We start from the raw sequence: 21,473 nt of genomic DNA, 5'->3' as shown, positions 1-21,473 counted from the left end.
CCACAGTAAATATTTTTCTAATGTCAGCCCTTCTGAGCTGCTTCCAGCTGCTCTGCAGATAGATGAATAACTGGTCTCCTCAGAGCAGTCAGTTATTGAGCATTTAGCCTCTTTGAGACTTCGTATGCATTCTCTGCTGCCAATGTACAGAAACCACAGCAAAATGGGTATGAAATAAATCCCTTTGCAATGGCCATCTTGAAAGCAAAAGCCAGAGTTGTCATGCTCAGTGATGAGAACACAACTCCAGGCAGCAGAGATGTGTGCAGAGAGAAGAGATTCCTGCACTCTTCATTCCTGCTAAAAGAAAAGGAGGACTTGTGGCACCTTAGAGACTAACAAATTTATTTGAGCATAAACTTTTGTGAGCTACAGCTCACTTCATCAGATGCATTCAGTGGAAAATACAGTGGGGAGATTTATATACACCGAGAACATGAAACAATGGGTGTTACCATACACGCTATAACAAGAGTGATCACTTAAGATGAGCTATTACCAGCAGGAGAGCGGGGGCGGTGGGGGAAACTTTTGTAGTGATAATCAAGGTGGGCCATTTCCAGCAGTTGAGAAGAACGTCTGAGGAACAGTGGGGGGTTGGGGTGGGAAAATAAACATGGGGAAATAGTTTTACTTTGTGTAATGACCCATCCACTCCCAGTCTGTATTCAAGCCTAAGTTAATTGTATCCAGTTTGCAAATTAATTCCAATTCAGCAGTCTCTCGCTGGAGTCTGTTTTTGAAGTTTTTTTGTTGAAGAATTGCAACTTTTAGGTCTGTAATTGAGTGACCAAAGAGACTGAAGTGTTCTCCGACTAGTTTTTGAATGTTATAGTTCTTGATGTCTGATTTATGTCCATTTATTCTTTTACGTAGAGACTGTCCAGTTTGCCCAATGTACATGGCAGAGGGGCATTGCTGGCACATGATGGCATATATCACACTGGTAGATGTGCAGGTGAACGAGCCTCTGATAGTGATGTGATTAGTCCCTATAATGGTGTCCCCTGAATAGCTACGTGGACACAGTTGGCAACGGGCTTTGTTGCAAGGATAAGTTCCTGGGTTAGTGGTTCTGTTGTGTGGTTGCTGGTGAGTATTTGCTTCAGGTTGGGGGGCTGTCTGTAAGCAAGGACTGGCCTGTCTCCCAAGATCCGTGAGAGTGATGGGTCGTCCTTCAGGATAGGTTGTAGATCCTTGATGATGCGTTGGAGAGGTTTTAGTTGGGGGCTGAAGGTGAAGGCTAGTGGCGTTCTGTTATTTTCTTTATTGGGCCTGTCCTGTAGTAGGTGACTTCTGGGTACTCTTCTGGCTCTGTCAATCTGTTTCTTCACTTCAGCAGGTGGGTATTGTAGTTGTAAGAATGCTTGATAGAGATCTTGTAGGTGTTTGTCTCTGTCTGAGGGGTTGAAGCAAATGCGGTTGTATCGTAGAACTTGGCTGTAGACGATGGTCTGGATGAAAGCTGGAGGCATGTAGGTAGGAATAGCGGTCAGTAGATTTCCGGTATAGGGTGGTGTTTATGTGGCCATCGCTTATTAGCACCATAGTGTCCAGGAAGTGGATCTCTTGTGTGGACTGGTCCAGGCTGACGTTGATGGTGGGATGGAAATTGTTGAAATCATAGTGGAATTCCTCAAGGGCTTCTTTTCCATGGGTCCAGATGATGAAGATGTCATCAGTGTAGCGCAAGTAGAGTAGGGGTATTAGGGGACTAGAGCTGAGGCAGCGTTGTTCTAAGTCAGCCATAAAAATGTTGGCATACTGTGGGGCCATGCGGGTACCCATAGCAGTGCCGCTGATTTGAAGGTGTACATTGTCCCCAAATGTGAAATAGTTATGGGTGAGAACAAAGTCACAAAGTTCAGCCACCAGGTTTGCCGTGACATTATCGGGGATACTGTTCCTGACGGCTTGTAGTCCATCTTTGTGTGGAATGTTGGTGTAGAGGGCTTCTACATCCATAGTGGCCAGGATGGTATTTTCAGGAAGATCACCGATGGATTGTAGTTTCCTCAGGAAGTCAGTGGTGTCTCGAAACAGAGTGACAGAACCAGAAGAGTACCCAGAAGTCACCTACTACAGGACAGGCTCAACAAAGAAAATAACAGAACGCCACTAGCCTTCACCTTCAGCCCCCAACTAAAACCTCTCCAACGCATCATCAAGGATCTACAACCTATCCTGAAGGACGACCCATCACTCTCACGGATCTTGGGAGACAGGCCAGTCCTTGCTTACAGACAGCCCCCCAACCTGAAGCAAATACTCACCAGCAACCACACACCACACAACAGAACCACTAACCCAGGAACTTATCCTTGCAACAAAGCCCGTTGCCAACTGTGTCCACATAGCTATTCAGGGGACACCATTATAGGGACTAATCACATCACTATCAGAGGCTCGTTCACCTGCACATCTACCAATGTGATATATGCCATCATGTGCCAGCAATGCCCCTCTGCCATGTACATTGGGCAAACTGGACAGTCTCTACGTAAAAGAATAAATGGACATAAATCAGACATCAAGAATTATAACATTCAAAAACCAGTCGGAGAACACTTCAATCTCTTTGGTCACTCTATTACAGACCTAAAAGTTGCAATCCTTCAACAAAAAAACTTCAAAAACAGACTCCAGCGAGAGACTGCTGAATTGGAATTAATTTGCAAACTGGATACAATTAACTTAGGCTTGAATACAGACTGGGAGTGGATGGGTCATTACACAAAGTAAAACTATTTCCCCATGTTTATTTTCCCACCCCAACCCCCCACTGTTCCTCAGACGTTCTTCTCAACTGCTGGAAATGGCCCACCTTGATTATCACTACAAAAGGTCGGCCCCCCCTCCCCCTCCCGCCCTGCTCTCCTGCTGGTAATAGCTCATCTTAAGTGATCACTCTGGTTACAGTGTGTATGGTAACACCCATTGTTTCATGTTCTCTGCGTATATAAATCTCCCCACTGTATTTTCCACTGAATGCATCCGATGCAGTGAGCTGTAGCTCACGAAAGCTTATGCTCAAATAAATTTGTTAGTCTCTAAAGTGCACAAGTACTCCTTTTCTTTTTGCGAATATAGACTAACACGGCTGCTACTCTGAAACCTTTCATTCCTGCTGGCATTCTGCAGCTAATTCCTGTTTAAGTGCTGGGGCATGTGGATGCTGTTAAGTGTTGCTCAGTTGTGACTGGGCCCAGCAGGGCACCCTAAGTCTGTGACTGCAGGCAGATTTCACAATGTGCCTTTGCTCCTTGGTTTGTAGTTAGTCCTTAAAGCCACTAATATATAACCTTTACAGAGAGAGAGAATTGGGGCAGGGGAAGAAAAGCAAGATTAGACATATATTCCCACAGACAGACATGCGCACACATTTGCACAGATAGGCATGTGTGTGCACCATTAAATTACCTTCCATGTGGGTGTTTCTATGCTTTGCACACACAACACATGTGCCCGCACAAATACACACATATGGCAGAGGGTAGGGACTGCCATAAGCATAGAGACCAGGATTGTCCTTCTTGCAGAGCTGTGCAAAGTACCATGAGTGTGAAATGGGTTAGCAAAGCCTCCCTCCTGGCTTCTTTCATGGCCAGTGTCATTTCCGGGGAGAGCCCCAGCTGGCACATGCATTCAAACACCATCCTGTTGGCCACTGTCAGTGACCAGACAGTCTTGTGTTCCAAGTGACGAGGCCCACACTGGAGGGTGTGCACATAACTACCAAGATTTGGGCAGCTGTGTGTGTGACATCTATGCAAATTATGTAATACGTACAGGGGGTGTTACAATTGCACATAATATAACTTGTTTTTAGCTTTTTCCTTAACCCTGCTCCGGGCCGTCCTTACCCATACACAAAGCTTGCAGCTGCGTGGGGCACCAAATTTCCTGGTGCCCTGTGCAGCTGCGTGCTGCTCCAGCCTCTGCTCCAGCTCTTCCCCAGGCCCCCACCCCTGCTCCACCCCCCCATCCGCCTTTTCCCCTGGGACCCCGCCCTAGCCCCCCCTCCCGACCCCCCCAGCACTCACTGGTGGTGTGGCTGAGGCTGGGTTGCTGCACTCCCACTACTGGTGAGTGCAGGCCCAGCCCCGCCCCCACTCCCCTGGGCTCTGCAGCCGGGCTGCACTTTCCGGCAGCGGGAGTGCAGTGACCAGGCCTCAGCCACGCCACCATGGCCGGGGGGAGCTGTGTAGGGCCCCAGAATTGCTAGGGACAGCCCTGCACACACACACACAAACACACCACACCCTAGGAAATACCAAAATGTGTGTTAAAAAAGTATTATTTAGGTCACAAAGTCAAACACTTGAAAGTTAAGAAATGCCAGATGTAAGGAACATTACTGCTGCCTCCATTGTTTATCCAGTATGAAAAATTTGGCACAGTCTAAAAGGCAGTGTGGTCAAGCGAGATTTGGGCTCTGTTGCCAGCTCTACTAAGTGTCCTTGTGCAGCCACAGTGACCACTCTGTGAACTAGGTGAGTGATAGTTGCCTTCTCTGGAGATCGGGTTTGAGGCCTTGGTTAATAACAAGGCAGGTGAAATGCAGAGAAATACAGTACGCTCTGGAGAAGCTGGGCTACTACTCAGCCCTCCTGCCTCCCAGCACAGTGCCCTCTGTTTCAGGGAACTGTGTGTGGTTCTTGTTTCCTCAACACTTCACTCAGCATGCAGTGTGGTATGAATTTAGATAGAACATATGGGCCAAAGGTGTTAATGTGACCCAGTCACTGTCCAGCGTTAAACAGTTCTAAACAAAGTTCGGGGTTTGGTATCCAGAGACCTCAGTCTGCTTGGTACCATGGTGAAAACACCAGTAAAAGTTCTTTTAAACTTTTAGACACAGGAAAGACAGAAAAAAGAGTTCGAACATTTGAAATGTAAAGTGTTAAAAAGTCAGGCTTTCATTTTATTAGCATCCCTTGTTCCCTTTCCCTTAAGCTAGAGTGAGTTTTTAAAAGGAAGCCCCCTTGTTGGATAGTCGTTTAGGTGGTATCAAAGATGGTAAGAACTCTTCTTTTATCAGAAAAGAGAAGAGGTTAGTTAAGATGGGTTGGAGCTGCCATCATTGCTGCTGCTGTTAAAGTCCAGTCCTGTTTCCTGAGAAGACAAAACAACACAAACAAACACAAAAGAGAAGGGAAAGGAAAGGAAAGAGAACATGCAGCTTCTGTCTCTGGTGTTGACTTTCACTTGCAACCTCACTGCTTGGAAAAACACAGGCCTAGCACATGGTTTACTACCAGCCACTCCGAGACCTGGCAAACTTGTACCAGCATAGGGCTGTTTAGGGCATTGCTTTTAGCCACCTCTTTCTAGCCATAGGTTTACAGCAGTGTTGCAAAATGTACAGTCTTGGCCAGCTAAGCCAGACTCGTATTAGAAGAAAAAAGGAGAGGGATTGGAAAAAGAAGAAATAAGATGGGGAAGGAAAAGGACTCAGGGGGTGGAGGAGAGAGACAGTCTCCCATCCTACTAGCCAGTGGAGGTGGCCGTGTCGTCTGAGTCTGGTCAGGAGGAAGGAGGTGGAGGATGGCAGCCGTGATGGTGAAGTTTACTCCTTCCCCTTCTCTCATCTTCCAGTCAGCCAGAATCAGCCTCCATCTGTGCCCTTATTTTCCACCCCAAAGTCTTTTTGAATAAAAACCCAAAGGAAGTGATGGTGGGCCCAATTTTGACAACAGCATGCAGACATCACAGAGCTGTGTGACGCTCGGCAGGTCTTCGGTGCCTGTGTGGCCAGTGGGGAGCACGTAGAGGTGTCTGCGCCAGACAGAACCAGCTGAACACGTTGCAGCTTTTCACTGGCCCAGGGTAGTGAGTTGTTAATTACCGATTGAGGGCCAGGAGCATGGCCGGGCTTATAGGTGTGTCACACTCTGCTTGCTATTGGGAGCCCTCCAGGAGGGGGAGGAGCATGAGAGGTTACAAACAAGGGGAGGAAGGCAAGAGAGTGGGAGGGGAGGGGTAACTTGTGCATAATCCTCCATTGGAGCATCTCCCTCTGACCTCCCAAACATGAGGAAGAGGCCATGGGAGGAGTTGCCCCAGCTGTCATGGCTGAATTGCTCTGCGCACAGGGCAGACATGGTGGACAAGCTGCCAGTATTCGGCTGAACACCCCACTGCTTGTAGTTTCGATGAGGCAATGTGTCCTAGCGGATAGAGGATTGGATTGGGACTCCGAAGACGTGGGTTCTATTCCTAGCTCTTCTGGGTGACCTGGCACAAGTCCCATCCCTGTTCTTTGCCTCAGTTTCCCCATCTGTAAAGTGGGGCTAATGATACTGGCCTGCTTTATGATGCAATTTGAGATCTGCTGGCGAGAAGTGCTAGTGAGAGCAAAGTCTGAAGGCCTCAGCAAGACTCCAAGGATGTGAGTCACACTCTGATGTGAGTCAGGGTTTCGCAGAGGCTCCTGTTTCAGGCTGTGGCTTCAACCCCCAGTGCCTGTTACAAGCTGTGGGATTTTGGTTCCAGGATTCCCATCTGTAGGAGTCATGCAGCCAGAGCCCTGAGCAGTGCCCCTGGGCAGAGGAGTGGGTCATTCTCCTCCTGTTGCTGGGTCTCCTTGGGAGAACAGAACAGACCTTAGGCTAGAGAGTTCCTGTCCTCGGCCCAGGTTCTACTCTCACCCCCCCAGTATTTACAATGAAGCTGATGCTGTGCTCTGCCTTACTGACCTTTCTCTGCTGTTCTCTCCTCAGAGCCTGTGCCAGCAGCGAGACAGAGAGTGAAGCTGGGGACATCATGGACCAGCAGTTTGAGGAGATGAACAATAAGTTGAACTCAGTAACTGATCCAACCGGCTTCCTGCGAATGGTCAGCAGGAATAACCTCTTCAACAGGTGAGAGCTGGACCCTTCACCCAGCACAGCAGGGAGATGCTTTATTCCTTGAGGGGTTTCTCTTTGGTGGGTAGGATTCTGCCTCCTGTTGTGACACAGTGTGATAGAAATGCTGTTGTGGAACAATGTGAACTCGCTCCCCAGGGGCGCAGCCGAGAACAGAGCTGTTCAGAGTAGGAGCCATGTTCTATGATGTGCTGCCCCTGCCAGGAACCTCCTGAATGCTCTCTATAAGGCCTCTTAAAAAGGGTGGCAGAGGAGCTTGTCCATGCTACGAGCATTCCACAGCCTGTGCGTCTGCGTCCATCATTTCACCATCAGCTGTCACTGCAGTCCCTGGTGCTTCCCAGGTGCAAAGTCTGCATGGCAGGTCCCTGGTGCGCATGGGGAATCTGCTCTTCTCCCGTCTCTGGGATACACATTGTTTTTTTGTCTTTCTACCCTTCCTTTCCCTCCCCGGTTAATTTAGTTAGACTGGGAAATGCTTGCTCTATGAGGAGGATCTTGCACTGCGCCTTGACAAGGGTCAGACTGGATGAGTCTGCATGGAGCGTGTGGGGAAGGGATGCCCAGCAAGGTGCTGGCCCAGCGTGGAGCACGAGGGAGGGGCGCTTGGTGGCCTGTCAGTGAGCAGGTGGCCATTGTACGCGAGGCTTGCTTTCCATCTTAGATCCAGCTTGGGGGGGTGGTGTCTGGCATAGCTACTAGAAACTCAGATCCTAGAAGTTAGAGGAGGGAAAGCCCTGCTAGGTCTTCGAGGGGCTATGGCAGTGGCATGCCCATATCCCCATGAAACCCAACAGCTCTGCACAGCTAGGTAAGGAGAAGGGGCAGTGAATGGGGTGTGGGGCTGCCTTGCTCACCCAGAAATACAGCGCTGGCCGGGGCTTTGTTGTCATCTGAGCAGTTAGGTTTTGGGGCCATTGTGGACCATGTTTCTAGGAGGGGATCAGAGATTTTCAGGATCGTGGAACGAGCAAGAAGGGAATTGTAAGTCAGATTAAGGTGTGGCTCTGTCCCAAGGAGCATGTGGCAGGCACTCTGATAACCTCACCCTGCCCTGTGTCGCCAGCCCCTCTGATGTGTGCTGTTCTGGGCAAATGGAGATTGCGCAGGCCGAGCTCACGTCTTTGGAGTGTAGAGCTTTCTGTTTGTTTGCCGACTGTACTTTCTCCTGGAAATGTTTGCTTCCCATTAATTTTAACGATGGCATTAATTAGCTGGGAAAATTATAGCACTGTACACCAGCTGCCCAATCTTTGCTCATTTTCTGCGTATTTGGAACTTGCTCAGGTCTCAGCCAGTCCCATCTCTGCGCTGATTAAAGCCAGCGTTTGAAGTGAAATTGGAGACAGAATCTTACCAGGGTCACCAGTCCCCAGATAATGATGCTGTGTGGAGCTGAAATAAGCACTCACTGGCTGCTGCTGGATCTGTGGCTTCCACACTGAGTCTGAGGTCAGGTACATCGACACCTCAGCAGCTGGAAAGGAGTCGTGCCTGGCTGCAGTGTTTAATATCACCACTGGAGCACGTCAGCTGGGACAGAGGCTCCCCGCGTGCGAGCCTGGGGCTGAAACGTTGGCACCAGCACTGGTCCATTCCCACTCTCAGAATCTCCGTTTGCTCCCATTCAAACTTCCCCAACCATGATGACCCGGGCACCAGCTGGGGATCAGGAAGGAGTTCCCTGGGGGCTGCTGGGACGTTTTGCTTGCTTGTTCTCCACACTAGGTATTGTGATTGCAGGAGGGTGATGCGCATCAATTCTATATCCGGGCTCACTGCAAGTCAGTCATATGGTGCCTGAATGTCTTTTCTGTCACGTGGAAGCCGAGGTGTGTGAAGTAAGTCTCCTGGGAGTCGCACGCGCAGTAACTCAGTTTGCAGATGCTGGGAGAGGCATGGGGACTGCGACTCCAGGCGCTGACCTAACTTCCTCCTGGAGAGAGATGTGGAGTAGCACTGGAAATGCTCCATATCTCCTTGCTGATCTCATTAAATATGTTGAGATCCGGTAGAATAGCGAACTACCCTTCTGTGGCCCGTGTGAGACCACACCTGCTATGTGAATCACTTTCCCTGGAAATTAGGGAAGTTTTAGTGACCGCCATAATCCTGCCACAGCCATTTGATTCCAGGCTCAGGCTTGGAAACAAAGTGAGAGTAGGGGCTAATGCTGGAGTTCAGCTGCCCTCTGCCGGCCTGGCTAGGCCTCTTCTCTCAGGTCAGCTCCTGACAGACAATTAAACGAAGGGCTGTGCACAGCGGGGAGGGCAGAGGGAGCTTTGCAGACCAGTGATACTTTTCTGTGTTCAGTTGTACTGTACTGTGTGTTGTGGACTGTGCAGCTGGTGCCATGTGACACACACAGCCCGAGACAATGGGGAGAGCTTGCTCGTCACAACCCCAGATTCAGCAAGGAGTCAGGTTAAGTCAGGGGTGGGCGAACGATGGCCCAGGGGCCACATCCGGCCCATCAGACGTTTTAATCCGACCCTCGAGCCAGGACCGGCTCTAGGCACCAGCAAGCACCTTTTTTTTTTTTTTTTTTCTTGCTTGGGCATTTGTGCTCTTGGAACTTGGGGCGGCAAAAAACCTAGAGCCGGCCCTGCCTCGAGCTCCCGTAGGGGAGCGGGATCTAGGGCTTGCCCTGCTCCGTGTGTGCTGTGGCTCTGCGCAGCTTCTGGAAGCAGTGGCATGTCGCACCTCCAGCTCCTATGTATAGGGGCAGCCAGGGGGCTCTGTATGCAGCCCTCGCCCCAAGCGCCGGCTCTGCAGCTCCCATTGGCCAGGAACCACAGCCAATGGGAGCTGCAGAGGTGGCACCTGCAGACAGCGCAGCACGCAGAGCCGCCTGGCCGTGCCTCCACATAGAAGCCAGAGGCAGGATATGCTGCTGCTTCCAGGAGCTGATTGAGGTTAACGCCACCCAGAGCCTGCACCCCGACCCCCTCCTGCACCCCAACCCCCTGTCCTAGCCCTGATCCCCCTCCTGCCCTCTGAGCCCCTCGGTCCCAGCCCAGAGCACCCTCCTGCACCCCCAACCCTTCATCCCCAGCCTCACCCCCGAGCCCACACCCCCATCTGGAGCTCTCACCGCCCCCTGCACTGCAGCCCCCTGCACCCCAACCTCCTGCGCCAGTCCAGAGCCCCCTCCCACACCCTGAACTCCTCATTTCTGGCCCCACCTCAGAGCCCTCATCCCCTCCCACACCCCAACCCCCAATTTTGTGAGCATTCATGGCCCACCATACAATTTCCATACCCAGATGTGGTCCTTAGGCCAAAAAGTTTGCCCATCCCTGGGTTAAGTTCTATGTGACAAAGAATTAGGCTGGAAGGAGAGAAAATGGGAATGGATAGTGTTCCCACTCTGCTGTTGCCCAGAATGAACAAGGGATGTCTGGCCTCTCAGAGAATCACTGTGGGAACACTGTCCATTCTCATTTTAGCCTCTCAGATTAAAAAATCAACCAACTGAATCAAATAGCGAGCAAGAATTAAAACCACCCTCTAGTTCCCCAGGGCATGATTACTAGTCTACCCAGGCAGCATCGGCATGTTAATGCCTCCTGCTGGTTGCATATGTGCTGTGAGATGCAGAAGCAAAGTGCAGGGTGTTGTACAGAAGTCAGGGGCACTATACACCTTTTAACAGGAAGCTGTAAAACCTGTGGATACCCAGCAGCAGGCTGGCACTGAGGCTCCTGCTTCGTTGGCACTTATGCTGCGGGGGCAGGAAAGTGAAGTCTTTTGTCTGTGAATAGAGAATAGAAGGACATGCTTTCTAAGAACGATGCAAGGCCCAAGCAGGATGCTCAGGTCTTGCATTTGGATGCTTAAGTTCATCAGAAGGGTGTTTGCCTGGCGACATGCCAGCGTGAATGCCCCCAAAGGATATAGCACAGCAAAGCGGGGGCTGAAATTAATGAAGGGCGAAAGCAGCCCATGACCCTACCATAGCTGTACACGCCCTGTATACCGTCTCTCAGACGCAGTCGGTCTTATCTCATTCAGGGTTTTACCTGCTGCCCATCCCTGTGGTATCTGATCATGCTCACCTCCCCCTGTACAACATGCATTCCAGCACGGAGGAGAGCAGAGCTGTTTCCCTAGTAGGTCAGGGCTCTCCTGCTGTGGCTGTACCCTCGTGGAGGAGAAGCATGTAGTCAGTCTTTCTGGAGCAGTGTCAGGCCTGATCAGGCAGTGAAGGGGTGTCTGGCTGGCCTAGGCTGATGTGAGTTTTCGGGAGACAGATGAAAGCAGTGGCCGAGAAGCCCCTTATCTAATTGGCCCTCTGCCGGCTAAGGGTACTGGCCTGCTCTGAGCAGCACTGGGGCTGCCTGAACACAGGCCACATGGCAGAGAGGGCTGGGTGGTCTGTGGGTTCAGGAACCAGTTGAAAGCAGACCCGGGGAGCTCAAATCTGGGTATTTCTAGCACTCCGTGCAGCTCGATGTGAGAGTGAGAATGATCCTGGCTGTGCATCTGGGGTGGCATCTCTGGGATTAGGCTCTCTGGGTACCAGTTTTGGTGGAGGCATGTCCAGTGGATGTCTGCTGTTCTGAGGCTGTGAAAGTGCTTCTGGCGGGCATGGGCTGGAGAACAAGAAACTCGGTGTGTGAAAAATGGTACTTTCTAAATTTGTTTTCATGGCTTTTCATCACAAAACCAAGACCATTGATTCGGGGGAACTGTAGCCCAGAATAGCCAGTCGCCCAGTGGTTGGGGCGCTAAGCTAGCTGAGATGTCAGCCACATCTCCTGCTCTGAAGTTCCATCCTGGTCCTGAGAAACCTTTCCAAGGACAGAACATTACACTTAACACAAGAACGGCAATACTGGGTCAGACCAAAGGTCCATCTAGCCCAGTATCCTGTCTTCCGACAGTGGTCAATGTCAGGTGCCCCAGAGGGAATGAACAGAACAGGTAATCATCGAGTGATCCAACCCCTGTCGCCCATTCCCAGCTTCCCTCCCATCAGTTCCCACCCAGCTCGGCTGCCGCCCCCAGACTCCTGTCTCATGGTCTTTGTCCATGCCTGTGAATACTGTAAAAAGAAAAGGAGTCCTTGTGGCACCTTAGAGACTAATCAATTTATTTGAGCATGAGCTTTCGTGAGCTACAGCTCACTTCATCAGATGCATACCGTGGAAACTGCAGCAGACTTTTCTCTGTGTATATATAAAGTCTGCTGCAGTTTCCACGGTATGCATCTGATGAAGTGAGCTGTAGCTCACGAAAGCTCATGCTCAAATAAATTGATTAGTCTCTAAGGTGCCACAAGGACTCCTTTTCTTTTTGCGAATACAGACTAACACGGCTGTTACTCTGAAACCTGTGAATACTGTCTGACTTGCTTGGAGTCCTGAGTGGTGCCAGGCCCTGATGCATGGAGGTGGGATCGGCAGCCTTGTCTCTGGTGCTCCCTGTGTGACCCTCTCCTACACCCAGGTGTCCTACCCAGTCTGTCCCTCTTGGGCCTGCCTTAGACCAGATCAGTGGGAGGTGCAGCACGTGATCTCTCCCCTTTTCTCTGCGGAGCTTGCAAGGTCACTCTTGGGCCTCTTTGAGGGTCAAAGCACAGTGACACTGATATGCAGTCATCTCCACAGCCTGGTTTGAGATCAGCAGCAAAGGGTGAGATCAGCAGCACGGCAGTGTCTGTGCAGGGTTGAGGTGTTGTTCCAGGCATTAGGCGAGAACACACAGCACACAGCCAGGCCAGGAACGCTGCAGCTCAGGCCTGCTGTTAGGCAACAGCAAGAGCATCTGCAGGAAACCAGCCCTGAGACCCTGTAACTGGGACACTTGGCCAGGCCGCCTCACTGGCACAGAGAGCTGCTGGGAGGGGGAGTGTATGCACACGAGAGAGGGGGAAGTTGGCAGCAGGTGCCAGATCTCACATGTCATGCACAAAGGAGCTTTGTCCTTCCTCCCCTTGTGTGGATTTGTTCTCTTCCCGCTCCAAGGGTTTAGAAAGTGAACAATTTATGTTACTCCTTTGGATTTGGACTAATAAAAAAACATCTGAGTGGTAAGCTGATAAATCCAAGGCTGCCTGGCTGCAAAACCCTTTCAGATGGAGACTTTGCTGATTAGAGTAATCAAGCCGCCTGTAATAAATGTCTGTTATAATTATTTAATGGTGAGAGAGAGGATAATAGTGCCACCTGCTGGCACATAGCTGCTTTCTGCAATGCTGGGACATTACTCCAGCCCTCTAGTCTACAACCGTCCACCCCAAAGAAGCAATTGGACACCCCAGTCCTGTGGAGGTGTAGAAGTGGAGTGCTGAGGCCTGGGTGGAGCTGGGGAAATATCACTTGGATTTCCTGAACTGATTTTAAAATCTGCACTTTGCAAAGCGTGAAAACAGTTAAACTCCATGAAGGGAGATCAGCTCTCTCAGCCAGCACAATAGAGCCAGGGAGCAACCTGGTCCACTGGGGCGAGCACAGGGCTGGGGCCAGTCCTAGCTCTGTCACAGACTTCTTGTGCAAATCACTTCAGTCAGATTATCAGATGTGCTAAGCACACATAGCTCCTGTTAGGTCCCATCAGATGGCTCAGGCCCTTTCAGAAATGGGAATAATCTCTCCCTCCCTCATTCAGGGGCTGCGAGGATGAATTAGATCATCTTTCTGTAGAATGCTGAGGACCCAGTTCTGTGCACAGTTTTGCATCTGTATTTGTGTATGTGGTTGTATGTGGTTGCAATGGGGAACTGTGCACACAGTCAAGTGTCTTGCAGGCACAGTCCTGATGCCTGAGCATACATGTGCAGTTCCAGGCACAAGCAGACCTCTCATCTTCGTAAAAATGTAGGGGGAGTTTTCAATGGCTCAGAGAGCCTTAGGGTGCTAAATTAGGGCTCCTAATTGCCATTTGAAACATCTCCCCTTTAGGCCATGAATGTAAAGTGCAGTTAATGCTGAGCAGCTTCCTTCCTTCCATGAATGGAGTGCAGCCAGCCCCAGGACAGCAGTCAGGGGGCTAGGGAGGGAGAGGTGTTAGTCACAGCAGTGGATTAAGGTCTCGTGGGGTCCTGGGCCGGAGCAAATTGGGGGGGCCCCCAGTGCCAGAACTGTGGCCCCACCCCACCCCCTTCCGCCTGTGGTCTCACCCCTATTTCACCCACAGCCCTGCCCCATTCTGCCCCTTCCCCCACAGCCGTGCCCTTCACTCACTCCTTTCCCCCCCACTCCACTGTGGCCCTAAGACTGGAGAAACTCTGTGCCTCTGCTGTGGCCCTGGAATCGCGGCAGGGAGCAAGAGGCCTGGGGCCACAGCAGGGGGAGATTTTTCCAGGGCCCCCAGTCATGGCCCCATGGGCCCATGCAGTAATCCACCTCTGGTTAGTCAGTCAATGAGATGAGAGGGTGTTTCTCCGGAGCAGAAGGAGTGTAATGTGTTGATTCTGTGGCTTCACCGGCATACTAGCCTAGTGTGTAAGTGTAAAGACACACCAGGGATACATGGTTTACCCTTGGCAGGGTATATAATCTGCTAAGAAAAATCTATGCTAATAACAGAGGTTTTGTTAATGTATTTCACTGGATTGATTGGCCTGTCCATTAGGAACTTACTTTGGCTTTGATTTCCTGGGTTTCTGAGTACTTCCCACTTCTGGCTTTTGTCTCTGTCATCTGTTGATAGCACTGTGGGTGTGTGTGACCTGCACAGAGAAATGGGGACATTCAGCACAAGGAATAGAAACATGCAGCCCTGGGAATGGGGGGGGGTTGTTTGGTGGAGGGGCCGTGTGCCCATGCAGCACATGTGGGGGTGGGGGGATTGTTTGGCAGAGGGCCGTGTGCCCATGCAGCATGGGGGGGGAAGGGGGTTGTTTGGCAGAGGGGCCATGTACCCGTACAGCATGTGGGGGTGGGGAGGTTGTTTGGCAGAGGGGCTGTGTGCACGTGGGAGGAGGGGGTTGGTGGAGGGGCCATGTGCCCATACAGCATGTAGGGGGGTGGGGGGGTTGTTTGGCAGAGGGGCTGTGTGCCCGTACAGCACGTGGGAGGAGGGGGTTGTTTGGCAGAGGGGCCATGTGCACGTGGGAGGAGGGGGTTGGCAGAGGGGCCATGTGCCCGTACAGCGGGTGGGGGATGTGAGGGGGTTGTTCTGCAGAGGGGCCCTGTGCCCGTAAAGCATGTGCAGGGGAGGTTGAGTCTGGCCCCGGGGTCTCAGCACTGAGCAGCATGGGAACGCCAGCAGGAGAGGGAGAGGAAGCATCTCGCTGGGGTCGTAACTTGCCGCGCCGGGCGGGGTCACTTAGAACTCCATCAAGGGGATGGTTCATGCTCGGCTTGGCGCCCTGGTCTAGGTGGGTGGTGCAGGTGCTGATGGCCAGCGCAGGCAGACGTGGCTCTGGGTTGTGCCTGGAAGGGAGAGCCGCACGCTTGGCTTAAACACCTTCCTCGGACTCCAGCTGGCCTGGCCAGGACCTGATGGTTCAAAACATCCTTCTTGTTCTTTGTTGGGTGCTGTAAGGGCCCAGGCAGAGCTCACATCCCGCTAAGGAGCTCATAGTCCAGTTATTGCACCCAGACCAGCCGCTGGGCATCAGGAGCCCTGGCAGTTACTTTTAATTCCACTTCCTTCCTTCTGCTGATACTGGGGAGGAGAGGGCAGCCCAGGGCAGGGAACCTCACCCAAGAGGGGGATGTGATGAGGAGTGGATGGGGCCTGGCACGCTGATGCTGGGAGGCTGTTCTGTCCACAGTGATGGGAGCTGGGGAAGGGCACTGCGGGAACAGTGCAGCTGGAGTGAAGAGGCCCGGGGAGAGGAGAGATGCCATCCAGGTGCAGTTGGGGGGGCCACAGAGATGAGGATCTTGAACTGGATTCAGGGTACAAAGGGAAGATGGTGAAGGGCTCAGTAGGACAGTGATGTGCTGAGGTGGGCTGAGTTCTGGGGGCCAGAAGGCAGGAGATGGCTAGGGCCTGGATAACTGCAGGAGCTGTTGGACAGTGGGGTGGGTCTCACTTTCAATACTACAGTACATGTTGTGCAGGAAAGAGCCCGGCAGGCTGGGGAGAAGCAGAGAATGGCCCCGGATTGTGAGTCTGAGTGGCACAGAGGATCGTGTCAGGCTGCAGCCTGCTGGAGGTCACTGCATGCTCAGAGAAAGCCAACTCAGAACAGCACTAGAGGCGACTGACCCTTTGCTGAGTGTAGAAGGGGCTGGCAGGAATCCAACTCAGCAGCCCCTCTTGGGCCAGGTCTGGGGAGAAGGGTTCGGTGCAGTGGCACTGGGGCATTGTGGGGGCACAGCTTTGGGTGCTGGCATTTGGGCACTGTACAGTGGAGTAGCAGTGCTCACATCTGGACCTCAGCAATGAACCTCTGTGTCGGCTAGTGCAGAGAGAGCGGCTCTAAATGTGCAGGCGATGGTTGGGAGAAGCAGCAGTTAGTGCTGCCCCCAGGGAATAGGAAGGAGGGAGCAGAGTATCTCCCAGCAACGAAATGAGGTGGCAAAGATGGAACACCAGCCGGGAGACGAATCTGCAGGGCCATGGATTGATCGGCAACCTTGTCTCTGGTGAGTTTTTGTCCTGCACTCACTTAAGGAGGAAGCTGCAGTGAGGCAGGCTGGAGTCTTAAGTGCTGGGGTTGGGAGGCCGAGCTCTGAACTCCCCCCTGAAAAATGCTTGGGTAACAGGTGTTAGAGGGGCCACTCGCTGATCCCTGGGACGCCCATGTCCGGCGTCTGCTCCCTCCTGCCGGCACTAGGGCTGGGTCCCAGAGCACCTGATTCCCTCTGGTCTGCTTTCAGAGTAACAGCCGTGTTAGTCTGTATTCGCAAAAAGAAAAGGAGGACTTGTGGCACCTTAGTGACTAACCAATTTATTTGAGCATAAGCTTTCGTGAGCTACAGCTCACTTCATCGGATGCATGGTCTGCTGTTAGTTAGTTAGTTAGTTAGTGTGTGTGTGTGTGTGTGTGTGTGTCCCCGTCCCCTGCGGCTGTTTCACGGCAGATTCCAGTGCTCTGACTGGGCCTGACGGAGAAATGCTGTGTGATGCTTGTGGCCGTAGGTGCACAGGACTTACTCTGGGCCCAGTGCTGTCCGCTTGGGTTTAGGGGGATGTTGGGCATTCTCAGGGTCACTCTTGCAGCTGAAGGACGCAGCTGTGTCTAACAGAGGCTGTAGCTCCAAGTCAGCAGCTTGCTGGCTCCCAGCCCAAGGGGAGGGAGCTGGGCTCCCTCAGGGAGGCTTTCCTCTGTATGGGACCATGCCGACTAAGGGCAGCAAGCACAGGTGTCTGCCCAGCGCTCCCTTTGTCATGTTTGCCTTTTGATGCCATCTCAGATTAATTGGTGCCTAGCGCCAATGTAAATGTTCCTGCGGCTGCAGGCAAGTCTTAATGGGTCTCACGTTCGCCTGCACACAATCGCTGCACACAAGTATGTAATTAAGTGCTTTGAACAGCACTTTGGGACATTTGATTCTGTAGAGAAACTCCATAGAAATGTAAGCTGTTGTCTGCAGCTGGTTCACCCTGCGGTTTCTCTCATTGTTCTGTGTGGTGTGCAACTGAATGGGATAATCAAACCAGGGAGGAAAGCTGCTCCTGGAATAGCAGCCTTTCCTGGGCAGGCCTGGGGACTGGCTTCTGGGCAGCTAAGGTTATGCCAGGGCAATCCACTTCAGATCTCCACACGTTTCCAGTTAACCTCTCGCTTTCCTTCTATCCACAGGAGCTGTCAGAGCATGACCAGTCTGTTCAGCAGCACCATGTGTCCTGCTAAGGATGGAACATCCTCTCTTCCCAGGAGGCAGAGCACCTTCTCCAAACCCCCGTTACGTGCGCTCTATGACCTGTTGATAGGGCCCATGGAAGGGGTAAGTGCCTTGGTACAGGCAAAAGTTGCAGAGTCCAACTTACCAAAACTTTTTGGGGCTTGGAAAGGAAGAGACTAGATAACTCAAGGCTTGGAAACGAAGCACAGAACTTTTCACTGGTGGGTGCCTGGTTCCAGTGTGGCCCAGCTGGGTGACTGGATAGCTCAGGGAGTTGGTAATACGGAGCATTGCTGGATTGAATCCAGGAGAGGAATAGCGACTGCAAGTACTTCCAATGGGTGGCTGTTCAGTGGACCCTACATGAAATGCGTTTGGTGGATCTCAGTCCAGTTCCAAGTGGGAGACATGTCCATATGTCCAGCTTCACCACTTGGTAGCCTTAGCAGAGAGGCCAAGGGTGGACTGTTTCATAGAGTGAACTCTCTTCTCACTCCCAAGGAGATCCCTCTAGGACAGGGATCTCAGGGAGTAGCATGTTGGTGAGGAAGCTTGCCCTGGTAATGCCTATGCTGTATCCATTCTTAGGATAAAGACTGCCTCAGTGTCCCAGTCTCTCAGCCCAGGACCATTCACTGTTACCTCCTCCTGTGACTTGTTACCAGACAGAACCCAAACCCTGCCGGTGTATATGTTCCCGCATACAGCGATAAAAGAGCCCTCTGCCCAACCTCTTCTCTGTACTTTCCACTACCTGGGGCTGCTAGTGTAGCTGCATTAATGTGTTCACTTATCCCAGGCTGGGACGCTGTCTGAAATGCTGAGGGTGGGGGGTTGTGCCTGTGGGTTTCCATGTAGGATTCCCACGTGTTTGACTCATCTTGGTCTGTGCCAGTGGGTCTTCGGCCATGGGAATGGCCTGCCCCTGGGTGCAGAGTGAAACATTTTTCTTGACCCACCAGAAGAGGGGCTGGGCAAGGAGATGGGATCTGAAAAAGGGGGCAGTCTGGCTACAGGGTGATCCACAGAATGGAGTAGCTGCAGGTTGAATTCAGCCCTGGCTCCCTCAGTGAGATCCCAGGAGGGTCCCCACGTTCCTTTCTAAGGATGCTGATAAGTGTGACATCTGCTGAGCTCTGACTGAATGAACGTTCTGCGCAGAGCACTCCCAGGCAGCTTGTCTCCGCAGGGGGCGGGAGAGGGGCTGACTATTACTATCTTATTAGATTCCTCAGCTTTCCCCCATGTTGTGTTTTTATCAGAGAGCCTCTCCAGGACTTTTAATATTTTTGCTGCCCATCTCTGAGCCTGTGAATTTCTGCTGCATCTTTTCAGAGACAGGGTGCTCTGTGGCAGGGTGTTCCATGCAGCAGGTATGGGATGTGTGGAGTGTCTCATGCAGAGGGGTTGGTTGCATGCTGTATGTGTGATGGGGTGTTCCAGGTATCAGTTCATCCCATGCAAAGGATCTGAAAGTTGCCACATGCAGCATAGTGGCACGGTGGTCATATGCAGGAGCGCATCGCATGGAGCGGATGCGAAGAGAATTCAACCCATTGGTGTGGAAGGGAATCCTACCAGACTAACCAGATCTCTGACACCACTTGGGCTAGTGCCTGAGCTCTGGGTGAGGAGTCCGGGGGCTGGGATTCTAATCCCAGCTCTACCAGCGACTTGCTGAGTGACCAGGGGCAAGTCATGTCCCCTCTCTGGGCCTCTGGTTTCCAACCCTTTTCAAACTCTGAAAATGCTCAAGTTAGTGATCAACGAGAATCGACACCCGAGGTTAAATGCGGAATGTGTAGCAAGCAGGCCAGGGGTAAAACAAGGTTGAAATAAAGTAGCCTTTTGCTAGTCACTCCCTGGCCTCTTTGCACATGTGCGGGATCTTTGCTCTCCCTTTGCCTGCTTTTTGTATATTTGGCCTATAAGCTCTTTGGGGCAGGGCCCATGCCTTACTCTGTGTTTGTATCACACCCATCCTGATGGGTAGGTCTAGGCGCTGCCTCAAACATAAATGATAACCTGCATAGTGAGGATGTTCCCTTACCCCTCTCCTGGGCTGTGCAGTTGGATAGCTACTGTTTGCAGAGCCCTGGAGTACACCAGCGTGGAATTGCTGACTCCTAGCCAGTTGCAGCTGTTAACTCCTGCCCGTCAGCCTGCTGACCTTGTACTTTCCAGGACTGACTCTAAGGTGGCTCCACAGCCTTTCTGCAACTTGCCTTTCTGATGCTCCTCCTGCACCCTCATTAGATCCTGCAGAATTCCCTTCCTCAAGGCTGAGAGAGGCCAAGGCTGATTCCTTTCCCCGAACTCCAGCCCAAACCTGGCTATCCCCTGCCCTGCCGTCTCAATCTCAGCTCTGTCCTTCCGAACAAGAGGTGACCAAAGCTGCAGAGAGCATTCTAACTAGAGGCTTATTGAGTCCATACTAGCTTGTCCTGATTTATACTCCACATCTATTGCAAAGCCATGTAAGTTATATCCCCACAAGGTCGTTCTCAGTTCCTTTTACTGCTGTTAAACAACGTGCAGACGGAGTCAGTGAATCCCCAGAGCCTGCTTCTCCACTGCACAGCCATGTGAAGGGTGTTTTCACCCCAGGTTTCCTTAGGCTTCTGCATATTGAATGATGTGAATCTGAGTAGACCTGAAAGCCTTGTCCTCCTCTCCTTTCCCCACCCATCCCGCAATGCTGTGTTACAACAAGAGCCTGGCATAGTCAGTAGGAAAGTGCTTCCCAGGGCCCTAGGCGCAGGCTGTGACGGGAGGCTGCTGGGCACAGGTTGGGTTGCTGGCTGTGTTGGAGCTCAGACAGGATATTGCTCTGGTGGTTTGGGGCACCTGGAGGCGTGAGGTTTCTGGGCACTCTTGTCAGGCTGATCTTGAGTGTACGATGCAGGGAGAGCTGCTGGTGAGCAGCGGGGAGAACAGGAGAGAGCTGACAAGGAGACGAACCAGACCATGTGACCTCATTGCTACAGCCACATGCTGTTAAAGGGCCCAGACAATCTGGGGTGCATGGGAGCAGCACCGTGTGCGAGAGACCTGCAGGGAATGCGGTGTGTGGACAAGGCAGAGCTTCTGCGCATAGGAGAGAAATCGCACAAGAAGAGGACTGCACTTACCACTCACACATCACCGCTGTAGACAGGGAGTGACTTCAGGTGCCTGCTGAGATGTTTGCTGTGGGGTGTTGAGATGTGACAGAATCACAGTGACCTAAAGAGCTGAGAACAATTTTACAACAATGTATTATCAGAGACAAGACGTCTGGGTTTATCTGCCAGCTGGAATTGTGCTGAGGCATCAGGAAAGTCTGCAGTGATTCTGCATAGTACAGGAGTGGGGCAGTAGCTGAGAGTGACAGACTGCACAAGCTTTGGGGGTTCGCTGCAGGAAGAGTTAATGAGGGGCACTGTCATCTCGCCTACATTCCTGACTTCTCTTGGGGGAGGGATTTAATTGTTGTATTTTTGTTACTCAGAGTAGTGACACCTCTTCCCTAAGAGATGCAGGGAGCCTGTGAATGTCAGAATTCCCCTTCTCCATTTTCCTACAGGTCTTAATTCTCCCACCTTATATGAAAGCCAGAGAGATAGCTTTGCTAGCTGGTACCCGTATTTCCCTCTGCAGCGGCTACATGATTCTGTCCAGTAGGGGGAAGTGCTGCACTGTCAAAGTGAGCTGACCTGGGAAGGTGGCTGCAGGTTTCCTAGACAGAATATAGACTTGTGTTTTCAGCCTTTCAATAAAAATATTGAAAATAATAGTCTGACATTATAAATCACAGACACTTCAAGACTAAAGAGATTAGGCCCTTTATGCAGTGCTCATAATTATTTGAACAACT

The 21,473-nt window shown here is 51.7% G+C and overlaps 1 protein-coding gene and 1 long non-coding RNA gene across 2 annotated transcripts in view; one reads left to right on the top strand and one right to left on the bottom strand.

Moving 5' to 3' along the window:
- Positions 1-21,473, top strand: part of TTC28 (tetratricopeptide repeat domain 28) — a 503,728-nt gene that overhangs the window by 450,975 nt on the left and 31,280 nt on the right. The window contains exons 13-14 of the mRNA XM_077834936.1: positions 6,723-6,863; positions 17,575-17,719. Coding sequence (XP_077691062.1) covers positions 6,723-6,863; positions 17,575-17,719 — 286 coding nt within the window. The remainder of the gene's footprint in view (positions 1-6,722; positions 6,864-17,574; positions 17,720-21,473) is intronic.
- The window catches only part of LOC144275571 (uncharacterized), a 64,148-nt gene continuing 57,129 nt past the window's right edge, over positions 14,455-21,473 (bottom strand). Inside the window, exons 4-5 of the long non-coding RNA XR_013348049.1 lie at positions 20,749-20,850; positions 14,455-14,544 (exon numbers count right to left, since the gene is read on the bottom strand). This is a non-coding gene — a long non-coding RNA (uncharacterized LOC144275571). The remainder of the gene's footprint in view (positions 14,545-20,748; positions 20,851-21,473) is intronic.

Source organism: Eretmochelys imbricata, chromosome 15 (assembly GCF_965152235.1).
Source record: "Eretmochelys imbricata isolate rEreImb1 chromosome 15, rEreImb1.hap1, whole genome shotgun sequence".
Lineage (NCBI taxonomy): Eukaryota > Metazoa > Chordata > Testudines > Cheloniidae > Eretmochelys > Eretmochelys imbricata.
Note: the sequence above shows the minus strand (reverse complement) of the source record. Positions and strands in the feature narration are given on the sequence as shown.